Source organism: Pelobates fuscus, chromosome 1, assembly GCF_036172605.1.
Source record: "Pelobates fuscus isolate aPelFus1 chromosome 1, aPelFus1.pri, whole genome shotgun sequence".
In the NCBI taxonomy this organism is placed as follows: domain Eukaryota; kingdom Metazoa; phylum Chordata; class Amphibia; order Anura; family Pelobatidae; genus Pelobates; species Pelobates fuscus.
This window is the reverse complement of record NC_086317.1, coordinates 285,451,287-285,472,938: the sequence shown is the minus strand read 5'-3', so window position 1 is coordinate 285,472,938 and position 21,652 is coordinate 285,451,287. Positions and strand designations below refer to the sequence as shown.

The 21,652-nt window shown below is 42.2% G+C and overlaps 1 protein-coding gene across 2 annotated transcripts in view; it reads right to left on the bottom strand.

Moving 5' to 3' along the window:
• Positions 1–12,440: 12,440 nt before the first annotated feature.
• The window catches only part of MYH15 (myosin heavy chain 15), an 85,382-nt gene continuing 76,170 nt past the window's right edge, over positions 12,441–21,652 (bottom strand). Inside the window, exons 40-43 of one of the 2 annotated variants that reach the window (XM_063457465.1) lie at positions 20,724–20,828; positions 20,208–20,303; positions 19,336–19,470; positions 12,441–12,697 (exon numbers count right to left, since the gene is read on the bottom strand). In XM_063457465.1, coding sequence (XP_063313535.1) covers positions 12,680–12,697; positions 19,336–19,470; positions 20,208–20,303; positions 20,724–20,828 — 354 coding nt within the window. In that variant the 3' untranslated portion in view covers positions 12,441–12,679. Of the gene's footprint in view, positions 12,698–19,335; positions 19,471–20,094; positions 20,127–20,156; positions 20,304–20,723; positions 20,829–21,652 lie in introns of those variants that run through there. The other variant, XM_063457466.1, reaches the window with a different exon arrangement.

Below are 21,652 nucleotides of genomic sequence, written 5' to 3'. Positions count from 1 at the left end.
ACTTGATATATACAGTGTATACACAAATATATTCTCCTTTCCTCTCGCCCCACCACTTGCCTGCTTAATCCTGTCCTGTCTCACCTTATCAGATCTCTGTCCCCTTGTCTTGTGCCTTCCTTAACACACATCTTCAATTTCTCGCTCTCTCTTCTGGTGTTGTCCCTGCTGCCCTTAAACATGCTACTGTAGTACCCATCCTGAAAAAAAACATCTCTTGACCCGTCCTCCTGCCATCCTGCAAAGTTTCACTGCTTGCATTTCTTCCATCTCTGACTGGATGTCCTCCAGCTTTCTGAAACTCGATCTCTCTTAAACTAAGCTCCTTGTCTTTTATCCTCCTAATACTGATCCTCCTCTTTCACGCTCCCTTCAAGTTAGTGGTAACCACATCAGCCCATCCTTGCAAATGCGCTGTCTTGGCGTTATACTTGATTCTGGCCTTACCTTTGAGCCTCACATCCAATCTGTTACCAAATCCTATAGATTCCACCCTAAAAACATAGCCCGCATCCACCCCTTTCTTACGCAAGATACTACTAAGGAGCTTGTCCATGCTCTAGTAATATCTCACATGTGTTATTGTAACCAACTCATAATTAGTCTTCCGCTACAGTCTTTAATGAATGCTGCCTCCAGACTGATTTTCCTCTCCAGTCGGTCCTCTCACACCTCACCCCTCTGTCAGTCCTTACATTGGCTTCCTGTATCCTATAGGTGTCAATTCAAAGTACTAATCCATACCTATAAAGCATTGAACAATCCTTATATCTCTTCACTGATCCATAGGTATGCCCCTTCTCGATCTCTACACTTTGCCCATGACCTTCTCCTGTTCGCTGCTTGCACCCGTACGGCCAACTCACGCTTGCAGGACTTCTTGTGAGTGGCTGGAATTGCCTGCCTACCAACATCAGACTCTCCCCTAGTCTTCAATTGTTTAAGAAGTGCCTTAAGACCCATCTCTTTAGGAAACGGATGGATTCCCAGAGTAACCACTACCTCAAACACCTGTCCCTTGCTCTCTCCTAAAGGGCAGCACTCTCTCTTCCAGCTCTGCTTCACTCCCACCTTGCTTGATTGCTATCTCCTGTCCTATTGTGTTTTTTTTTACCCCACCTCCTATAGACTGTAAGCTTATTTGAGCAGGGTTCTCTTCAACATATTGTTCCTGTAAGATTATTGTAATTGTCTTATTTATTGTTAAATCTCCCCCCTTTTATAATATTGTAAAATGCTACAGAATTTGTTGTCGCTATATAAATGACAATAAGAATAATAAAATATTTATCCTTGCATACTAGTGTGCGTGGGTGTGGCATACAGAGACACGTTTGGACATTTACACAAAATGACTTTCAGTTGTATTAAGGATGGATGCCAGTATTGAGACTTTCTCTGTCCTAGATGCTAGGCTATATATACTAGGCAATCAAACTTCTGAGATACTTGATGTAGGCATTAAAAATGCTGAAGAAAACCTAATAAGTAAGATATGCCACAATCTGTACATATATAATACACGGTCCATATATAAGATCAGTGGAATGTCCAAATTATATAAAGATGGTTCACACATGAAGAGTTCTGCCCATATAGTCACTGATCTGAAATGTGCATGTAAGAAGAGTAAAGACCAGCCAACCCAGCCCAGTGGTATGATCTGATTGATTCCTCAATCACAGGGGCTCTCAACCCAGTCCTCAAGGATCCCCCTACCAGTCCATGATTTAGGGATTACCTAGGTGTGTCAAAGGTGTTTAGAAAGAGAAAAAAACACCTTAGACACACCCAGGTAATCTCTAAATCCTGGACTGGTAGGGAGTCCTTGAGGACTGGGTTGAGAACCCCTGCTCTATCAGGTCATAATGTGGAACAGCTGTGGACTTCTGAAAACATGCCTTGCTTTGTAACAACAGCAGTGGGCATGGAAGCAGGAGAAACTCGTGAAAAACAGTTATCGCTTTTATTGAAGAAAAACAAATATGCCTACAATCTAAAGAGGAAAGTTCAGCATTCAATACTGCTTCTGTGCTCCGTTACATTTGGGCTTTGATGTTGGTGCAATCCAAAATCCCTCTTTTGTCCTCCATGTGAAACGGATAGCCTTTTAGGATTTCCTAGCACCCAAATTAGTTTTGTCTCTCAAACAAGACTTTCTTAATGGCTGGCTAGTATTTTGAAGTCCTTGCTTATATAGCCACACGTACAATTGCAAATAAAATGTTTAAGGATGGAGGAAATTGTACAAGTTCATATGTAAACAAAACCTTGAATTTGTGCTATAAATCTGTTCAACTGTAATTCACCTCTTTCATATTAAATGCACCCACACTAATTATATATAATTTTGTTCAGGAGATACAGGGCTTTCATTACACATCAAATATTTATATATTAAACATAATTTAATGTGAATAGATGTAAAAAAATAAGAAATTTAAGTCTTATATTTGACTCTGTAACTCTGAAAACAACAAAAATCCTGTACATGGGGGGTACTGTTATACTCATTAGACTTCGCTGAACACAAATATTAGTGTTTCAAAATAGTAAAACGTAATGGATACCTTATGATCACATGGACGGCATAGCCCCTTGTGTGGGTTGTAGACTCCGTCTCATGCTACCACTAGAGTGAAAGCACAGCCAGCATTCAAAAGTGACCAAAACATCAGCCAGGAAGCATAGGAACTGAGAAGTGGTCTGTGGTCACCACCTGCAGAACCACTCCTTTATTGAGGGTGTCTTGCTAATTGCCTATAATCTCCACCTGTTGTCTATCCCATTTGCACAACAGCATGTGAAATTGATTGTCACTCAGTGTTGCTTCCTAAGTGGACAGTTTGATTTCACAGAAGTGTGATTGACTTGGAGTTACATTGTGTTGTTTAAGTGTTCCCTTTATTTTTTTGAGCAGTGTGTGTGTGTGTGTGTGTGTATATATATATATATATATATATATATATATTAATAGCAAAATACACATAGAATGATATTGATTAAATGTATATATAATTATATATATATATAATATAAAATAAATATGTAAATACGTAAAAAGAATTAGTTAAAAATAATTTAAAAAAAACATTTGTAATTTCGTTCTAACTCTATTTTGATATTAATATATATATATTATCAAAATACACGTAGAACAAAATATATATATATATCTATATACATAAGTATATACGTATATATCACCTATTATAGGTATTATATATATATACCTATATATAAATAAATAAAAAAAATATATATCAACACACACACATATATATACATATATACACACACACATTAATTCTACATATATATTTATGTAATATTTTTACATAATTAGGTGATTTTATTAATTACAATTTGCGGGACCTGCCTGACAACCCAGACCGAAAGCTTGCTAGCACTATATTTAACCCTGTAACTTTCCAAAACACCATAAAACTTGTACATGGGGGGTACTGTTTTACTCGGTAGACTTCGCTGAACACAAATATTAGGTTTTCAAAACAGTAAAATGGATTACAACGATGATTTTAAATGGCACTTATACTGACGATATAATTGTTGTGATACGTTTTACTGTTTTGAAACACTAACATTTGTGTTTAGCAAAGTCTCCCAAGTATAACAGTACCCCTCATGTACAGGTTTTATGGTGTTTTCAAAAGTTAGAGTCAAATATAAGGCCTGCGTTTCAGTTTTTTCACATTGAAATTCACCAGATTGGTCATGTTGCCCTTGAGACCGTATGCTAGCCCAGGAATGAAAATTACCCCCATGATGGCATACCATTTGCAAAAGTAGACAACCCAAGGTATTGCAAATGGGGTATGTTGAGTCTTTTTTAGTAGCCACTTAGTCACAAACTAAGGAGCAGGAAGGGTCTGCAAGGAGCAGGAAGGGTCTGCAAAGAGCAGGAAGGGGCAAAAGGAGCACAAAGGTAAAGTAGGAGAAGTAGCAGAAAGGGTCTGCAAGGAGCAGAAAGGGATCAGAAAGAGAAAGGAGCAGAAGGGCGCAAAATAATCAGAAAGGAGCAGAAAGGTGAAGGAGCCAAGGAGGAGAGAAGACAGTGTCAGGAGAAAAAAAAGACTGTGTCAAATGAAGGAGAAGAAAAGGAGATTGGAGCAGGAAGGACAAGTGAAGTAAACCCTCCACTTTATTCTGGACACCACATCATAAGGGTTTGGTACCTGGGCCTGTCAAAGAAACATTGGACCTTCTCATCTCCGCAGGTAAAAAAAAAAATATCAGTGTTAATGTGTTCAATTTTATTTACTGAGTGTCAGGAAGCACAGAGTGCAGCTGGGTAGGGGTGTCGCTGATTGGCTAGAGCGGTCAGCTGGCACTCTAAGCCAATCAGTAGCTCCCCATTCATAAAAACTTGTAGATCTGGAGTGTGGAGGAAGCGTTTGGGGTAAAACCATTTGAGAGCCCTTTAACGACACATGACATGTGTGACATGTCATGATTCCCTTTTATTCCAGAAGTTTGGTCCTTAAGGGGTTAAAGGAAAGAGAGCACCCAGGGGCTTCCTAGCATCATAGCATTTTCATTTAGATGCAGTTGTTATGGTGACCAGACTGTTCCTTTAATTTGCTTAAAGGAACACTATAGTGTCAGGAATACAAACATGTATTCCTGACACCATAGTTGTGAAAACGCTATTCACCCTGGCTTTATGTGATAATGACAATGCCCCTTCTCTTTCATGACACTGTCAAAAAAGGACCAAGCATGGATGTCATTACAATTATGCCCCCCCGGGAAAAATTCCTGCGGACGCCCATGGTGCTCACCCTTGCAGATATACGCAGTCCAAGGTGAAAAGGATAGAAACCACCAGGACTGTGAGTCTGTGCACAGGGGCTTAGGCAGGAATAGTAACCGGGTACGTGGAAACAGACCAGGGCAAATCCAGAAGAGTAGTCAGACACAGTTCCAAAAGTCAGGGCAGGCAGCAAACAGGCAAAAATGAATAATCCAAACAGAAAGGGTCACAAGCCAAGTCAGTCTTAGGAAACAGGATACAAGAAACAACTAACTGACAATGTTCTCAGGAAGGGGCAGTGTTTTATGCCCAGCTAATGAGTGAACTGCCTCAGGTGAACTTAGATGGACAGGTAGGAGTCACTGGTAATATCCAGCCCCCCAGTGCTGCAGGCAATGCCAGGAAAACAAGGTTTGAACCAGAGTTCAGAAGTGGCTCAGAGGCAGGAACTCGGGTTCAAATCCCCTTTTGGGCACTTCTGGGGGGACCATGCCTGGCTGTCTGTCACTTCATATCTCTCGTGCCAAGTAAATACTAGATAACATTTAGCTTCAGTGGTATTATGACTGAGCAGTTTAACATGCAGTTTAACATATGCTGGATAAAACATCATCACCTAACTGGAGTCCCCACCACACACATCTTTTGCTCTATCACGTACTGACCTATCCAAAGGCCATAACGTGCCAACCAACTACCCTTTTAAACAGGTACTTCATCTAATGTCTTTTATGTGATGCCACGTTTTAGTTTTGAGCGGTGGACCCAGTGGTAATACAAACTAATACTTCTCACCTGTTAAGAGACAACTATACTGTGCTAGTTCACACACCAATGCCTAGTCTAAGCTGTGCCCCCACGCATATACTTTGTAATTTTGTCCCAGCACCTATGTATGCCAGATACCCAACTAATGCCTGGCATAGACTGCTCTGCTAGGCATATATGTTGTATCTCTAAAGCATCTGTTACATCTATTCTCTATATGTCTCGACTAGCATGTGACAGAATACTTAACTGTAACCTTATGTTTATTTAAAAAAAAAAAAAGAAAAGAGGCTTAATATCACAGAGTCTAATATTCTATGTATACCTGTCAGGATTTTGTCCTGTACGTTGATTATTTGACTCATTTTACCCATTATCTAATATGCCTCAAATAAAAAACAGATTGACAAAAAAATTATTATATATATATATATATATATATATATATATATATATGTATATATATGTATATGTGTGAAGGTAAAAATGTCAGTGCAGTAAATGCAAAGTGAATAACACATAAAACATGCTTCAAAAATGCCACTGGAGTGGGTTGGGTGATCTTTACTATTCTTATGTGCTCATTTCAGATCCGGAAGTATATGGGCAGAACTCTTCCTGTGTCTGTTATTTATAGAATTTGGACATTCCACTGATATGATATATGGGCGGTGTTATATATATATATATATATATATATATATATACAGATTGTGGAATATTTTTACTTATAAGATTTTTCTGCTTCAGCTCTTTTACTATTTTACCACATAAAATGTTATTATCCTTGCTTTTTTGTGTGTTTATTATATTTTAAGGGCAGCTTACCTTACATAATGTATTCTATTTTATTAGTAGGTAGCGTGTCTCTTACAGAGTAAGCAGCAGCTATGTTATATCTAGTTTTGATACTCATAGCACTAGTTAGCTTATTTTAGCATATTAAAAGTTATGTGTTCAAACCAGGGACCTACTGATTGAGTTGTAATCCATCCTAATATAGTTATTGATATGTATGTATCTGTGTCCTGTATCTTGCTTAAATTAAAGTATGTGTCTTTGATCTTAAGTCTTTGAATGTGGGATCTGGTGAAGAGGCTTAGGTTCTTCCTAACCAGAATAGTTATAATCACGAGGCAGTTACATTCTGACTACCTGGGCTCTAGCCACATACACTACTAAGGACAGCAGCTGCACTGTCAGATCACACATGATGTTATCATTGACCTTGACCAGAGAGATGCCCAATGCCCATATGTCAGTCCTGCATCTGATAAGACATGTAACCAGGCACAGCGCAACATGAGTGATGTAGGACATCCCACATCCAGGGCTCAAAATGTCCACTCGTTTTTCCAGTTTGTGGAAATTGAGCTCTGGTGAGAAATTTTTGGGATGTGTCAGAACTCAGAAGCTGGCAGTCCCAGCAAGCAGTGCAGCCATGGGGAGAAGTGCTGCTTATATAGGCTTTACAATGGGCTGATTGTAGGCAGTGAGGGGCCAGATAATATTACACTCAGCCCCTAACATCACAGAGTAAATTAAATATATTGATGGGCAGTTTTTGCATGCTCTTTCCCCTTCCCTGTTGGGCCTGTTCACCACTCTGTCCTACTCAGCCTTCTGCTTGCAATGCCAATTGCCATGATTTGCTCTGTGCTGTGCTCCGACTTGCTAATCTGCTCACTGATTTTCTCCTCAGTCTTTGCCCTGATCTGTTCTGCCCTCTTCCTTTATCTGCACTCTTCTCTGCCCTGCTCTGTTCTTTTCAGCAATTCTTCATGCAGAAAGGCTGGCAAGGAGAGAGACGACAGCATATTTCACCATTCTAAGAGGGAAGAGCCCAGTCAATCTTTCAGCACAGTAACAGAGAAAGTGTCCAGGCACTTGTAACGAACCCCTTGTACTTCATATAGTACATTCGTTCGCACTCTCCCAAACTTCTATAAAGTTTTGTGATTATAGCCCGTTCGCATAGTGCTTTTCTTCATACTCTCCTGAAATCCCAGCAGATTGGGAGGACTATCAAGCACTTTGTTTTTCGCATACCCAAACATCGGTCATGACTTGATGAAGGGTACAACAGGAATGTTTTATTATGGCCAGATGGACCACTTTTAAACACAGACCCCCAGCATGGGGTCTCCAGCAAAAGTATAGGAAAACACGCCCAGGCGACTCTGTCTGGGAGATAATTAAGTATACTATACTTAACCACTTAAGGACCAAACTTCTGGAATAAAAGGGAATCATGACATGTCACACATATCATGTGACATTAAGGGGTTAAACTAATTATCTCCCGGGCACTGGAGGTACAGAAAATATAACATATTATACCCCAAAACATACATAAGATTAATAGGGACCCCACAAGTCTTATATCCCTGGATAGCCTGGATTTGAGTGCCGAAAGTGTCCAAATAGCACTCAGATCCCACAAATACAACCAAATTGCCAACGGGTAAAGTTTTGAACGACTGCACACATGGCGTCTGCCATGGTCGATCACTTTCGGGAGTTCCAAAATGAATAAAATACCGAACAGTTCCCCTGGCTCATAGGTAGCGATTGATCCTCTAGCTCGTGCGTACCTTTTCACCAAATAGCACTCTCCTGACTTGTTGAGAATAGAAGCAGGCGGTGGTACCAAGTTACCGATATTCGCGAGGTAGTGTGACCGGCTCGGAGTTCCAGACACTTGATGACCAAGTACCGCTGCCTTCTTTCGGGAGACAAGATTGCCACCATTTTCCAGTGCATGTGTTGTTCAGTTATACCAATGACGGCCGCCCAAAGAGAGCACTTAACTTTATGTTTACTTTGAAGATAATGAGCCGGGGTGGGGGGGTGGGGTGGGGTGGGGTTGGTCGTCATTCAGTAGATCAAACTACCGAATGCAGGGAAAATAACTGGGGAATGGGAACTCACAGGGTTTTTTTTCAGGGTGGTTTGACACATTTATTGGAACCGAAGGAACGCTGCAATGTTTTGACCATAAGGATAAGATGGGTCTTTGTCAAGCTTGACAAAAACCCATCTTGGGGTGGAAACATTGCAGTGTTACCTTGGTTTCAGTAAATGTGCCTGAAGCTATAGGCGTGCCTGACGCTGTATTCGTGCCTGGACTCTTTCTCTGTTACTGGTAATTACATCTGTTAGACTGGTGCTGGCCCTTGGTCTAGTTTAGCACCCTTTGTCTTATGTCGAGAGTGCGATTCCTTTCTGTATATTGTAAATCTTTCAGCACAGAAAAGAGATAGGTAGTGTCCTTCCTAGCCATGCATCTCACTTGTAGAGTAAAATTTCAAAGTAGGAAGGGGGAGGGTGATTGTAGTTAAATGTGGAGTTCTGTTCTGTAATTATTCACATTTAATAACTGCCAGACAGGCACACACGAGATCACCATACAGTCATCCTTGCCTTCTACACACAAATACACCCCTGCATTAACCGACACACATACACCCTGTTCACACATGCACTGTATCTTAATTCACACACAGATCTGCATTCGCAAAACACATGAGCTCAACACATACTGTAAAACTGCAGTCACAAAGTACAAATGCTAAAGATGCAGAAAAGGGGTATTTCTATGACAAAAGGTCCTAATTGGGACTGAAACATTGCAGAGTCAGTTGCTAACGGAATAACCATAATAAAGAAATTACCCTAAGCAACAAAAGAACTTTAGCAGAAGCGGTTTTGATGTTTAGGTCGTGCCCCTGTAGTCTTACTGTTCAATTCACTAATTGAACAGTAAGACTATTGGGGCAGCCCTAGCCACAACTCCAAAGTTGAGAAAAACGCGGTGAGTTCGTTTTCAAGAATATCTTACAGTGCAGTGTGTTTTCTTTATCTCATGCTCCGTTAATTAAACTTTAATGACAGGAGAGCCTGAAGCTAAGGGAAGCTAAAATAGTGTAGACTTATTTTGGAAGACAGCCACTGGAGGTGTGTTTAACCCTGCACATAACTGCAATATTTTACATTTCTAGGTTAAAATTACAGGACTTTTGCACCCAAACCACTTCGAGATGAAGTGGTCCTTTAAAATACTTTAAAGTAGGAAAAAAATTAATAAAAAGAGTAAGAATCCCCAAAACTGAAATGAGCCTGGTAAAATGTGCCTTTATCCAAAAACGAAAGCAAGTATTTGAATTACCGGTACATCTATTTCATCACCCACAGAAGAAAAGAAAGGGTGTTACGGGTAAAGACACCAAGTAAACTGGGGTCTTTTTTTTTCTTTGAGAGGAAGACAATGCTTTGAGTTCTAACCAGTTTTGGTCATCATTTTTTCTGAATGTAGTGGTTCTGTTGTCTATTGATAAGCCTGTTTCCTTTTTTATAGGAAAGCAACCAGCATGGGATAAAAGGGTAAGTAAAATGGCATTTTACTTCCTTACAAGGGGAGCCAGGGACCTAAACATTTAACAACGCCAAAGTGTTTATTTATGATAGTTAGTTAGTCAACTTGTGTTGAGTTATAAAGATTTTGAACTCTGATAGCATTTGATTCTAGTAAGTAATATCAAACACATGGTAGAAGCACTTTCAGCTAACAGCAATTTGTCCTGTAAGCATTGAACAGTAGTTTAAGGGGATACTATAGGCACCAATACAACTTACTGAAGCAGTTATGGTGCATAGATCATGCCACTGCAGTCTCACTGCTTAATCCCCTGCTATTTAGAAATGTAATAACTTTTGTTTATTGTTATGCAGGTAAGTATGCCCTACAACCATTACATTTCGGACCTTTTTTTTTTTTTTTAAATTCTTTATTTTTGAAATGTTTTCTTTTTCGTTGGGGTTAGGGTACAGAATAGAACAAGGGAGTAAGATTATTGTTACAGAGTTCGCAGAGCTTATTATCGCAGTTCATGACAATCTTACATATGAAACAGGTTTATGACGATTTTTCTTTGGTTACAGTATCTGTCGTTTGCTTATACGATATTACTCTGTACATAACATTTGTTGCTGCTCTAGATCTAAGGATTGGGGAGGGGTACAGAATAGAAAAGGGAGGGAATCGGGGTGCCCTATTTTTCTCTTCTTTTAAATCTTTATTTTTGTATTTTGCCCTTTTTTTTTTTTTTTTTTTTTTTAATAAATCTTTATTTTTCAATTCATGCACGTAGCAGTGTATAACATTAATTGAGCGAGAGGACATGCTTGTTCTATAGCATAGGTCTCATTTAGACATTGGCTTTACAATTTGACAACATACAGTGCAATAATGCCTTCGTATAGTGTGAACGGGGGAAGGTGGCAAGTCCTTGTCGTTTTCAACTCGTACTATGTAGGTAGGTGGTGTCCTCCGTTCTGGCGGTGTGTCCGATAATTCTATAACTCAGGGCTATAGATTGCCTTCGGTTGTATATGTCGAAAATTGCTTATGTCCTTTGTCACCGTGTACCTCCATTCTCACGGGGTACAGATATGTGATTAGCATGTTATATCATCTGCATCCCCTACACTCCTTTTTAGCATGAACAGTTTTAGAACAGGGCCAATCGACAGGTCCCGGTATACGAGAAGAGAGAAAAGGATAGAGGGGGAGGGGAGGATGGGGGGATAGGGTTGGATACGGGCATATCCATCGTGGGGTGAGCGGCACTTGGGTCGTTATTTTCTTCTCAGCGTGCTTGGTCAAATCTATCTGAGGCGTGCCTCTCAACGATTGGTGTAGTCCTCCCATGGCTCCCATGTTTTAAGGAACAAGGGGTATGTGTTTCGAACTTGTGCCGTTAATTTGTCCATGAGGTAGGCCTCTCGGATATTGCTTATGATTCTTTCCTTTTGTGGCATGTCAATTTGTAACCACGTCTGGGCTAGGGCTCGTCGTGCTGCCAGTGTAAGTTTGTTGTACAGCTTCTGCTCTTTATTAATCAATGTGTCAACAGGTCTAGCTATTAGGAATGACCACGGGTCCGGCCTGATTGGTTTGTTTAGCACTTCGGTCAGGAGGTGAGCTACCTCCTCCCAGTAGGTCACCACCCTGGGGCATGTCCACCACATATGTAAATATGTGCCCTTCTCTCCGCAACCCCTCCAGCATGTGTCGGTAGGTGTTTTACCCATGCGACATAATTTAACCGGGGTGGTGTACCACCTCATGAGTGTTTTGTAGCACTGCTCTTGGTGTATCACGCATATAGATACCTTTGCTGCTGCCTCCCAGATATCTTGCCATTCCCCCCCCTCCAGAGTTTGCTGTAGGTCATTCTCCCATTGTGTAACATATGAGGGGGTGTAGGCCCTGTCTGGTGGTGCACTGAGCTGGTTGTATAAAAGGGTGATGAGGCCGGTACGTGGTCCCTCCGACACGCATAAATTTTCATAGAATGTGGGCTTGGCCCTGGCGGCTGTTTTGACCTGTGTCGTGCCTGCAAAGTCCCGTAGCTGAATGTATCTAAAATGGTCTCTGGTGGTTAGTGGGGCGAGGGCATTGAGTTCCTCGAATGTTCTTATCTTGTTAGTGTGGTATAACTGATGATATCTTTGTATACCCGTATTTTCGATTCCTCTGAAGTCCCTAGCGTATTTCGGACCTTTTTAATAAAAACTTCTAACATCAATTTGTATCAACATATTTGCTTACACTGTTATATTTTTATATTCTAATCTACTGTACAATATTTCTGTGTTTCTTAATTATATGTTTCTTATAAAAAACAAACTCAGAATGCTCAAAATAAAATAGAAGATTAGCATAAAGAAGTTAGTGAGGGTTTTACCACCAACAATTAAATAACCCACTTGTTGTATATCCCCCACTTGTTGTATATCAATTGTGGCTTCAGCCTTCATTATTTTTTTTTATGGAAGCAAAATAAATGTTTTAATATTTAGTTTTTTTTAAATGTATCTTTGTAAGTGCTCTTTCTAATTTTAAGAACTAAGTGCCCCACAAGCATCAAAGTGGAAGCTAGCACATCAAATAATTATAGAAAACTGTGAGATGTGGTCATTTTCTGTAAAATGCTGTGAGTAACAATAGGGGAGAGAAACACTTGTTTACATGTTTATTTGTTTTGCACATTATAGTACACTCAAAGTGCACATACTCGCAGAAATCACACAATATTTTTAGAAGCCTTGTTTTGATCTTCATCCTTTAGCCTTTCATTCCTCCTCACGGACCTGTATATGAGAAAAGATGTCAGAACTGAAAGAACAAAGAGAGATAGAAGGAATATCCGTCATAATGTAATAAGACTTTTCTATCTATAATGTGATCCTATGCGGTGTGTGCGGCAGTAAGTATTGTAACTGGACTGGAGGAGATGGCATGCTTGACTTATTTAGAAACATGCATATAACATTTTAGTATATTATATACTCAACCACATCATCTATGGAGCTCTCTGAGTTAAGATAAAACATTTAACAATTGTTTTTTTACATAATAACCCCCCCCCCTCCTTATGACTGCTGATAAAAACAAGTTTTCCAGCTGAAGAAGTCTTCTTGAGTGAAGACTCAGTGAAGAATCATCGAACAACTACATGTGTCTACTTTCCTCATATTTCCATTTATAACCATGATCTCAAGAACTAGGATTGCAAGATCCATTGTGTTTCCCTGAAACCATAGAACGTTGTCATGCTGTTGGGCAGTATATTAAAACTGCTGCTCTACAGCATCTATAAATCATATGCTGTTGGAGGGAAATCAATATGTCAGTTGACTAAGTCCCTTTGGGATTTCTCTAATTAACGGATTTCCCTTCTTGCAGGATATAAATCATAAATGCAATGGTGGCACTCCAATTATTGCCTATATTATGAAGTGATGTGTGTCCAAGAAAACATGGCGAATCTGGAAAACTTATTAGGAATTGACCTGATTATGCCTTTAGTACGGTTTGATAAAGAAGCATAAATAGATATTCTCTGCATACCTTTATCTCAATGATAAGCTTATTTCCTCTCATAACTATGATGTTAATTGAAATGCCATTCTTTTTACACCAGAAAGAAAAGAACAGCAGTTATTGATATAAAGGAGTTTGATTAATTTATTTACTTACAATTTACTGGACTTTGCAGGCATAGAATGTCTAAAAATACATATATTCATATTTGACGACTGTATATGTATATATTTGTTACAAATCGCTATTTGTAACTGGCCCTTTAAATGAGAAATTGCCCTGCTTCCCTGGATTGTGGAGAAGCATGTTTGCCAGCCTCCTGCCTCATGACTATGGCCCCTGGAAGATTGTGCCCCTGAAAACTTATTAACATTTATTGGGTGTGTATGGCCCTTTAAGAACCGTCTGGGGACATATTGTGACTTTGCTGAACAATGCCCCTTTAAGACTATGTCCCCAGACCGGTAAAATAACTTGTTCCTGGCTTTCCCCCACTTGGTTCAGTAAATAGGGCTTACTGAACCAAGTACCACACAGGCAGACCACCCAGAAGCTAAAGTGTGCAGGCAATTTACCTCCCAGGCTGTGAGGTTACTGCCGGTCAATTGCACGTGGCGGCGGCCATCTTGGTTTCCTCGAATGCGGTCAGCGGTGTATGCTAAAGATTCTGTGGAACTAAAATCGGCTACACATTCTGCCGAACACCGCTGACCCTTACCTTCTCCCATACGGAACTTGCAGCTCCAGAGACTAAGTCCCGTTCAAAATGGGACTTAGTCGTTTTTTCGCATGAAATTGACCGACCGCACAGCCCAAATCTATGGAACTGTTTTGGGCAGGAAATTGTGCTTGCGGTCGGTCATAAAGGACTTCCAGCTAACTTTTGATCCACTGGAGGGATTTGGCTGATTTTTGGAAGGGTTTATGTTTGATGTATGCTGAGTCTGAATATGCAACTTTTATTGAAATTGAATGTATGGTTTTAAAGTTACAGTGTGTGTGTAAAAACTGTATTTTTATTGTATGTAATAATTGGTTTAACTGTTTATCTGAGGGGAGGGAACCTGTGGGCTGTACTATGCTGTTATTGGTTAATTTCATCCTCCCCCTGGGAGTGTCCTGTGTGTACCTTATCCTAATAAAAAGCAGGCTGGGTGTTCCAGTCCTCAGACCTCTTCTGACCCTCAATACGTAGCCGTGTCTCGTTATTGGAGGGAACTGCTATATCACACTGGGGATTGCTATGCGCTGCATATTCCCCTGAGCTCTTAATCACTTAGCTCTTTTAAGAGCTTGTTCCGGATACGCTCTCCAGGAGGAGAGATCTTCCCCACACGGTCCTGAATGCTGAAGGTTCATTCCAGGGTGGAAGGAAGACGGCGCGGCTCCAGTTAAGCTACGGCGGTTGTGGAGCCTGCGGTGGTTGTGGTGTCGTCTGCAGTGCTTGGAGTCCTCTGAGAGCGCTAGGAGCATCCATCAACGGAGGGTACTCGGTCGGGGTACACGGAGCTCCGTTACAGTGGTGGCAGCGGTGGGATGGCGTCCTAGTGCGAGGAGAAGCAGCTCAGAGACACTGGTAACGTTTGGAGTTACAATTGAGGGCAACGCTAGCCATTGGGCAGCGCCCCTGGCTACAACAGGATGGAATCAGCTGGTTTGCGGACAGCGTTCCATGATGAGGAGGAGAAGGAGGCCGCAGATTACAGGGATGCAGCCAGAAAGGAACTCTGGTATGATGCCCTGGAAGACGCCCAGTGGCGGCGAGGTGAGAGTCTCCCCAGTGATGAGCAGCGGCTACAGAAGCGTGTGGCAATGCGAATGTGTCTATTGGGAGAGCAGCCCCTGGATGAATGGGTGGCAAGACTAGAGACCCTGGTATGGCGAGAGATCGGGTTAGACAACGCATACCAGGCCCTCTGGTGGCATACCATTCGACTTACTCCCTGGACAGCCGAGCACGACTTACCGGAGGGGGATGATTATGATGGTCCTGGTCTACTTCTGGACGCCATGGAGGAGGAGCCTGATTTCGGCAGCACGGAGGAGTCTAGGTTCTGGGACATCTACGACTACCGGATGGGCATGTATGTCTGGGCTGACGAACGAGAGGTGAGAAAAGACATGACCCACCTGGCAACAAGGGAGTGGGAGCTGGAGCAGGACTACCTACACCTGCTCAGCTTCGTGCAGCCCCAACCTACCCGACAAGCAGAACCAGACCTCCCTGACTGGTCCGGCGATGCCCTCCAGATGGCAGGTAGAGATGGGACCGAGGTCTCTCTACCGGCCCTACAGGGATGCTGGGCAACCAACCCAGATCTCCAGCGGCAGTGGGAGTTACAGGGGGACGAAGGTGCCGTCCTTCCCCCCCAGCAGCAGTGTGTCCTACAGAGAGCAGAGACAGTTGGTCCCTCTCTACAGCAACAGGACAATGGTAAGGGAGTGGAGACAGGCGGTCTCCCTCTCCAGCGGCAGTGTGTACCCCAGGGGGCCGAAGGTGCCGACCTTCCCCCCCAGCAGCAGTGTGTCCTACAGAGAGCAGAGACAGTTGGTCCCTCTCTACAGCAACAGGACAATGTTACGGGAGTGGAGACAGGCGGTCTCCCTCTCCAGCGGCAGCCTGTGTTTCCGGGAAAGGAGCACAGCACCCCCTCTCCCCAGCGGCAGCTTACCCTAACAAGGGGAGACACCAATCCCCCAGACGGCGCAGATGGGACCGTGGTCTCTGTGCCTGACCTACAGGGATGCTGGACAGCCTTTCCAGATCCCCAACTACCCTCACCGGGACACCCAGAGGAGGGGGTAAGTACAAATTCCCCTCCCCAGGTAACTCCTAGCATGGCACCAGAGTTAACAGAGGCAATGTTAACCCCTACTGACGTCCATGTTCCCTTGGCTACTGAGCCGGACTATGTCCCAAGCATCCCAGCAGACGAGCTGGCAGCTGGGCAGAGTGCAGTCGGCCTCTGCCCTACCTTTGTCCCTGGTCCAGAGCCGGATGTCCGGCAGGCTACCCCAGCCGAAGAGCTGGCAGCTGGGCAGAGTGCAGTCGGCCTCTGCCCTACCTTTGTCCCTGGTCCAGAGCCTGATGTCCTGCAGGCTACCCCAGCAGAAGAGCTGGCAGCTGGGCAGAGTGCAGTCGGCCTCTGCCCTACCTTTTTCCCTGGTCCAGAGCCTGATGTCCTGCAGGCTACCCCAGCAGAAGAGCTGGCAGCTGGGCAGAGTGCAGTCAGCCTCTGCCCTACCTTTTTCCCTGGTCCAGAGCCTGATGTCCTGCAGGCTACCCCAGCAGAAGAGCTGGCAGCTGGGCAGAGTGCAGTCGGCCTCTGCCCTACCTTTGTCCCTGGTCCAGAGCCTGATGTCCTGCAGGCTACCCCAGCAGAAGAGCTGGCATCTGGGCAGAGTGCAGTTGGCCTCTGCCCTTCAAGTACCCTCGGCATGTGGCCTCATTACCACAGCCAAATACCCAGGTGCAGTGACTGTGTGTTGTGGGTGGGCTGTTCCTGTACTTTGATGTTGTGGGGGGGCTACTCGGACATCTGTTTATTGTGGGTTGGTGGATCGACTAACGGAGGCACTGACCGACAGAAGGTCAGTTGCCTGGTTAGTCTTCCCCCCAAAGGGGAGATGTGTTACAAATCGCTATTTGTAACTGGCCCTTTAAATGAGAAATTGCCCTGCTTCCCTGGATTGTGGAGAAGCATGTTTGCCAGCCTCCTGCCTCATGACTATGGCCCCTGGAAGATTGTGCCCCTGAAAACTTATTAACATTTATTGGGTGTGTATGGCCCTTTAAGAACCGTCTGGGGACATATTGTGACTTTGCTGAACAATGCCCCTTTAAGACTATGTCCCCAGACCGGTAAAATAACTTGTTCCTGGCTTTCCCCCACTTGGTTCAGTAAATAGGGCTTACTGAACCAAGTACCACACAGGCAGACCACCCAGAAGCTAAAGTGTGCAGGCAATTTACCTCCCAGGCTGTGAGGTTACTGCCGGTCAATTGCACGTGGCGGCGGCCATCTTGGTTTCCTCGAATGCGGTCAGCGGTGTATGCTAAAGATTCTGTGGAACTAAAATCGGCTACACATTCTGCCGAACACCGCTGACCCTTACCTTCTCCCATACGGAACTTGCAGCTCCAGAGACTAAGTCCCGTTCAAAATGGGACTTAGTCGTTTTTTCGCATGAAATTGACCGACCGCACAGCCCAAATCTATGGAACTGTTTTGGGCAGGAAATTGTGCTTGCGGTCGGTCATAAAGGACTTCCAGCTAACTTTTGATCCACTGGAGGGATTTGGCTGATTTTTGGAAGGGTTTATGTTTGATGTATGCTGAGTCTGAATATGCAACTTTTATTGAAATTGAATGTATGGTTTTAAAGTTACAGTGTGTGTGTAAAAACTGTATTTTTATTGTATGTAATAATTGGTTTAACTGTTTATCTGAGGGGAGGGAACCTGTGGGCTGTACTATGCTGTTATTGGTTAATTTCATCCTCCCCCTGGGAGTGTCCTGTGTGTACCTTATCCTAATAAAAAGCAGGCTGGGTGTTCCAGTCCTCAGACCTCTTCTGACCCTCAATACGTAGCCGTGTCTCGTTATTGGAGGGAACTGCTATATCACACTGGGGATTGCTATGCGCTGCATATTCCCCTGAGCTCTTAATCACTTAGCTCTTTTAAGAGCTTGTTCCGGATACGCTCTCCAGGAGGAGAGATCTTCCCCACACGGTCCTGAATGCTGAAGGTTCATTCCAGGGTGGAAGGAAGACGGCGCGGCTCCAGTTAAGCTACGGCGGTTGTGGAGCCTGCGGTGGTTGTGGTGTCGTCTGCAGTGCTTGGAGTCCTCTGAGAGCGCTAGGAGCATCCATCAACGGAGGGTACTCGGTCGGGGTACACGGAGCTCCGTTACAATATTTATGTACATTCATATTTCTGCTTTTAATGCCTTGTGTTTTTCAATCTGTGAGTTTAGCCCTGCATGTGTAACTGCATGCAGGGCTAAAGATAATCTTAAAAATTATTATGGTGAAGGGGGTTTAAGTTTAGAGATGGGTTTACACCATAGTTGGATTAAATAGGGTGTTAAGAGCATTAAAAGTTTTAGTTGGGTTATATTTATAGTATAAGGCATTGGAAGGCAACCTTTGGCGCTCCAGATGTTAGATGCTTTGCCAGCATCATGGAAGATGTAGTTCACAACATCTGGAGTGCTGAAGGTTGCCTACCACTGGTGTAAGGGGTACTTAGGATAATTAAGTTTATTGTTAGCGTAGGGTTTAATATAGTATTTAGGTACAGTAGGTGTTTAGAATTATTGAGTTTAGGGTTATAGTCGGTTTAAAGTAAGATTGGGCTACAGGTGTTGTTAAAGGGATTCTGTAGGCACCCAGACCACTTAATCACATTAAAGTGGTCTGGGTGCAGTGTCCTTGTCCCCTTAACCCTGCAATGGTAATTATTGCAGTTTCCAAGAAACTGCAATAATTACCTTGGAGGGTGAAGCCTGCCCTTTAGTAAATTAGTCATCTTTTTATAGTCACCCTCATATGATTAATAGTAGACCTGCAGGAGCTGTAATACAGTGTGCACAACTCAATGCTGTCCATGCTAATCTTACAATGCATTCCCTGTGTGAGAGGCTGTTAGTGGTCAGACAGGAAGCGATACCTTCCACTTCCTGTCCAGCCTCATACACAGACCCTGTAGAACCTGGGACAGCACTGAGTTTTACATCTTGTAGAACTGATCCTGCAGCTTTTCTATTAAGCATAGGAGGCTAACTGGACTACACATGACACTTGGCAAGGCTCCTGGTACTTATCTCTCCACACCAGCCCACTTAAGCCCCAAAAAGGCACATTATATGGGCAGAAAACAGGTCTTTAGGCAGGTCCCCACCTTTCCACCTGCATCTCTGGTTTTGCTCCTGAGTTTATTCACTTGAGACTCTGCTATGTCAGCCCTTTCCTGAGCCTCATCCAACTCATGCTGCAGTTTCTTGTATTTCCCCAAGTACTGATTGGCCTGTTCTTCCTGTGAAAATAAGCACATTCTAGTAAAAACACACATTAAGGAAACCATGCACTGCTAACCATAAATGATACACATGGCAAACAGGGCTATTTACTAAAGTGAGAATTGTTGGGAATTCAAGTGAACTCAAAGGGAATTTCACATTTTAGACCAAAGTAGCCAAACTAGAAGCATAGCTAATTTGGGGACTTTTCCCAGTTTTGCTATGTTTGCTGTAATTTGAATTTCCAACGAGTCTCACTCTAGTTGTAATATGCACTTCATAATCGTGGTCCAACCAAGACACAATGAGAGACATAAATAAGAACAATTCTCTTAAATAAAATACATTTTATAAAACTGACAGTTGATTAGTATGTGTTGCCACAATGAATGTCCTACTTTCCAAAGTTTGCCCCCAATTGTTCTTTTCCTGAAATACATATTATGGTGTTTGTAAGCTGCTTTGGAAGACAGCTATAGAAGTCATGGAAAAGATTAGCCTGTAGGTTCTATAAGCCTGGGCAGACTGTTAGAAATAATCAGGAATAATATAAAAACAATGGAAATGTTCTTTTTTTTTGCTTTGTTAAACAATTCTACCCAGTAAACAATGCTTTGCATTTTACCTTGGATAGGAACTCGAGGGCTGCAACTGGAATGGGCTTTGTGAGCTAGTAAGTATATTCTATTCAAGTAGATCTGTACATGAGCAGCCTGTTAGATAGGAGACGTTGTAGAAGTACTGCAATACTTACAGCCTCTTCACATTGATGCTTGTAGCTCTTAACTTTAAGTTGAAGCTTATCTATCAAATCTTGCATACGAATCAGATTTTTCTTATCTTCATCCGCCTATTATGAGAAAACAATGCAAAGAATAAGTGAGAAAATATATTTAACAATAGTGGCTAGTTCTTGGGATTTTCTCCAAATATTGAATTAGGGCAAGTTGGCTTCACTTGCTAACCAAGTTGCAAAATTTAGGCTAATATAATAAAGTTGGAAAGATTATCAAAAACTATTCTATAGAGCAGTGGTTCCCAACCCAGTCCTCAAGTACCCTCTTACAGTCAAGGATTTTGGGATTACCCAGTTGTGTCTAAGGTGTTTAAAAAACAAACAAACAAACAAAAAAACACTTTAGACACAACATGGTTATTCCTAAAATCTGGCCTGGTAGGGAGTATTTGAGGACTGGGTTGGAAACCACTGTACTAGAGGATCAAGTATCTATGTCATGACAATTTCTCTTAGAAAATGAACGTCAACTACCTGGTAAGTTAACTCCTTGATGCGGCGTTCATACTTGCGAACCCCTTTAAGTGATTCTGAATTGCGACGCTGCTCTACTTCCAGTTCATTTTCCAGTTCACGCACCTATAATATAATATATAATATAATAATATTTATTATTATTCCTGGAAACATAAATACTACAAAACTCTTTAGACTTTGCTTTTTTACCATTTACATTTTAATGAGTTGCAATTAAAGAATATAAAGAGGTGGCATGGCATAACAGACACTCGCCATTGTCTTCCTGATAAAACATGCCTGTGTAAAACACCACAAAAATGCAGACATGTCAAAGTCAGTTAGACAATCTATATAATGGGTGGCAAAAAGGTAGACCCACAGCTTAATAATGGCAAAGCATCATGGGGCGTGTAGTTCCAACAACTGGGGGCCTACCTATTCTCCACTTGTGATCTATTTTACATTGTCCTTCCAGCAATCTGCACATCAGTAATTATCATTACAGGTGGGACAGGTATACAGTGCTGAATTATGCTTCTGTTTTTTTAATACAGTAGCAATTCATAAGTGAACCTAGCACCCTTCTTGATATGTTTCTTCAAACTTTATTTTTAATGGTTACATGACATTTTATTCTCACTGAACTAAGTATTGTCTACCAAGTGCTGGAGTAATTTATTTGCACTGTAATAGGATTATATAAACAGAAAAGTGTTTGTTTATTGCTAGGAAACATTATAATGAAGTTCTTAATAACCAAAGACGTAATACTAACAATGAGCATTCAATTCTACAGCTTGCTGTATGTGTTATGCCACAGGTAGATTTCAGTGCCTTTAATGCATGTGTTGGAAACACAAATGAAAAATATCCCGTGCATATCTTAGTCCAATGCATTTAATCTTTAAAAAAAACAGGCCTCGGACCCATGATTGACTGGCTTT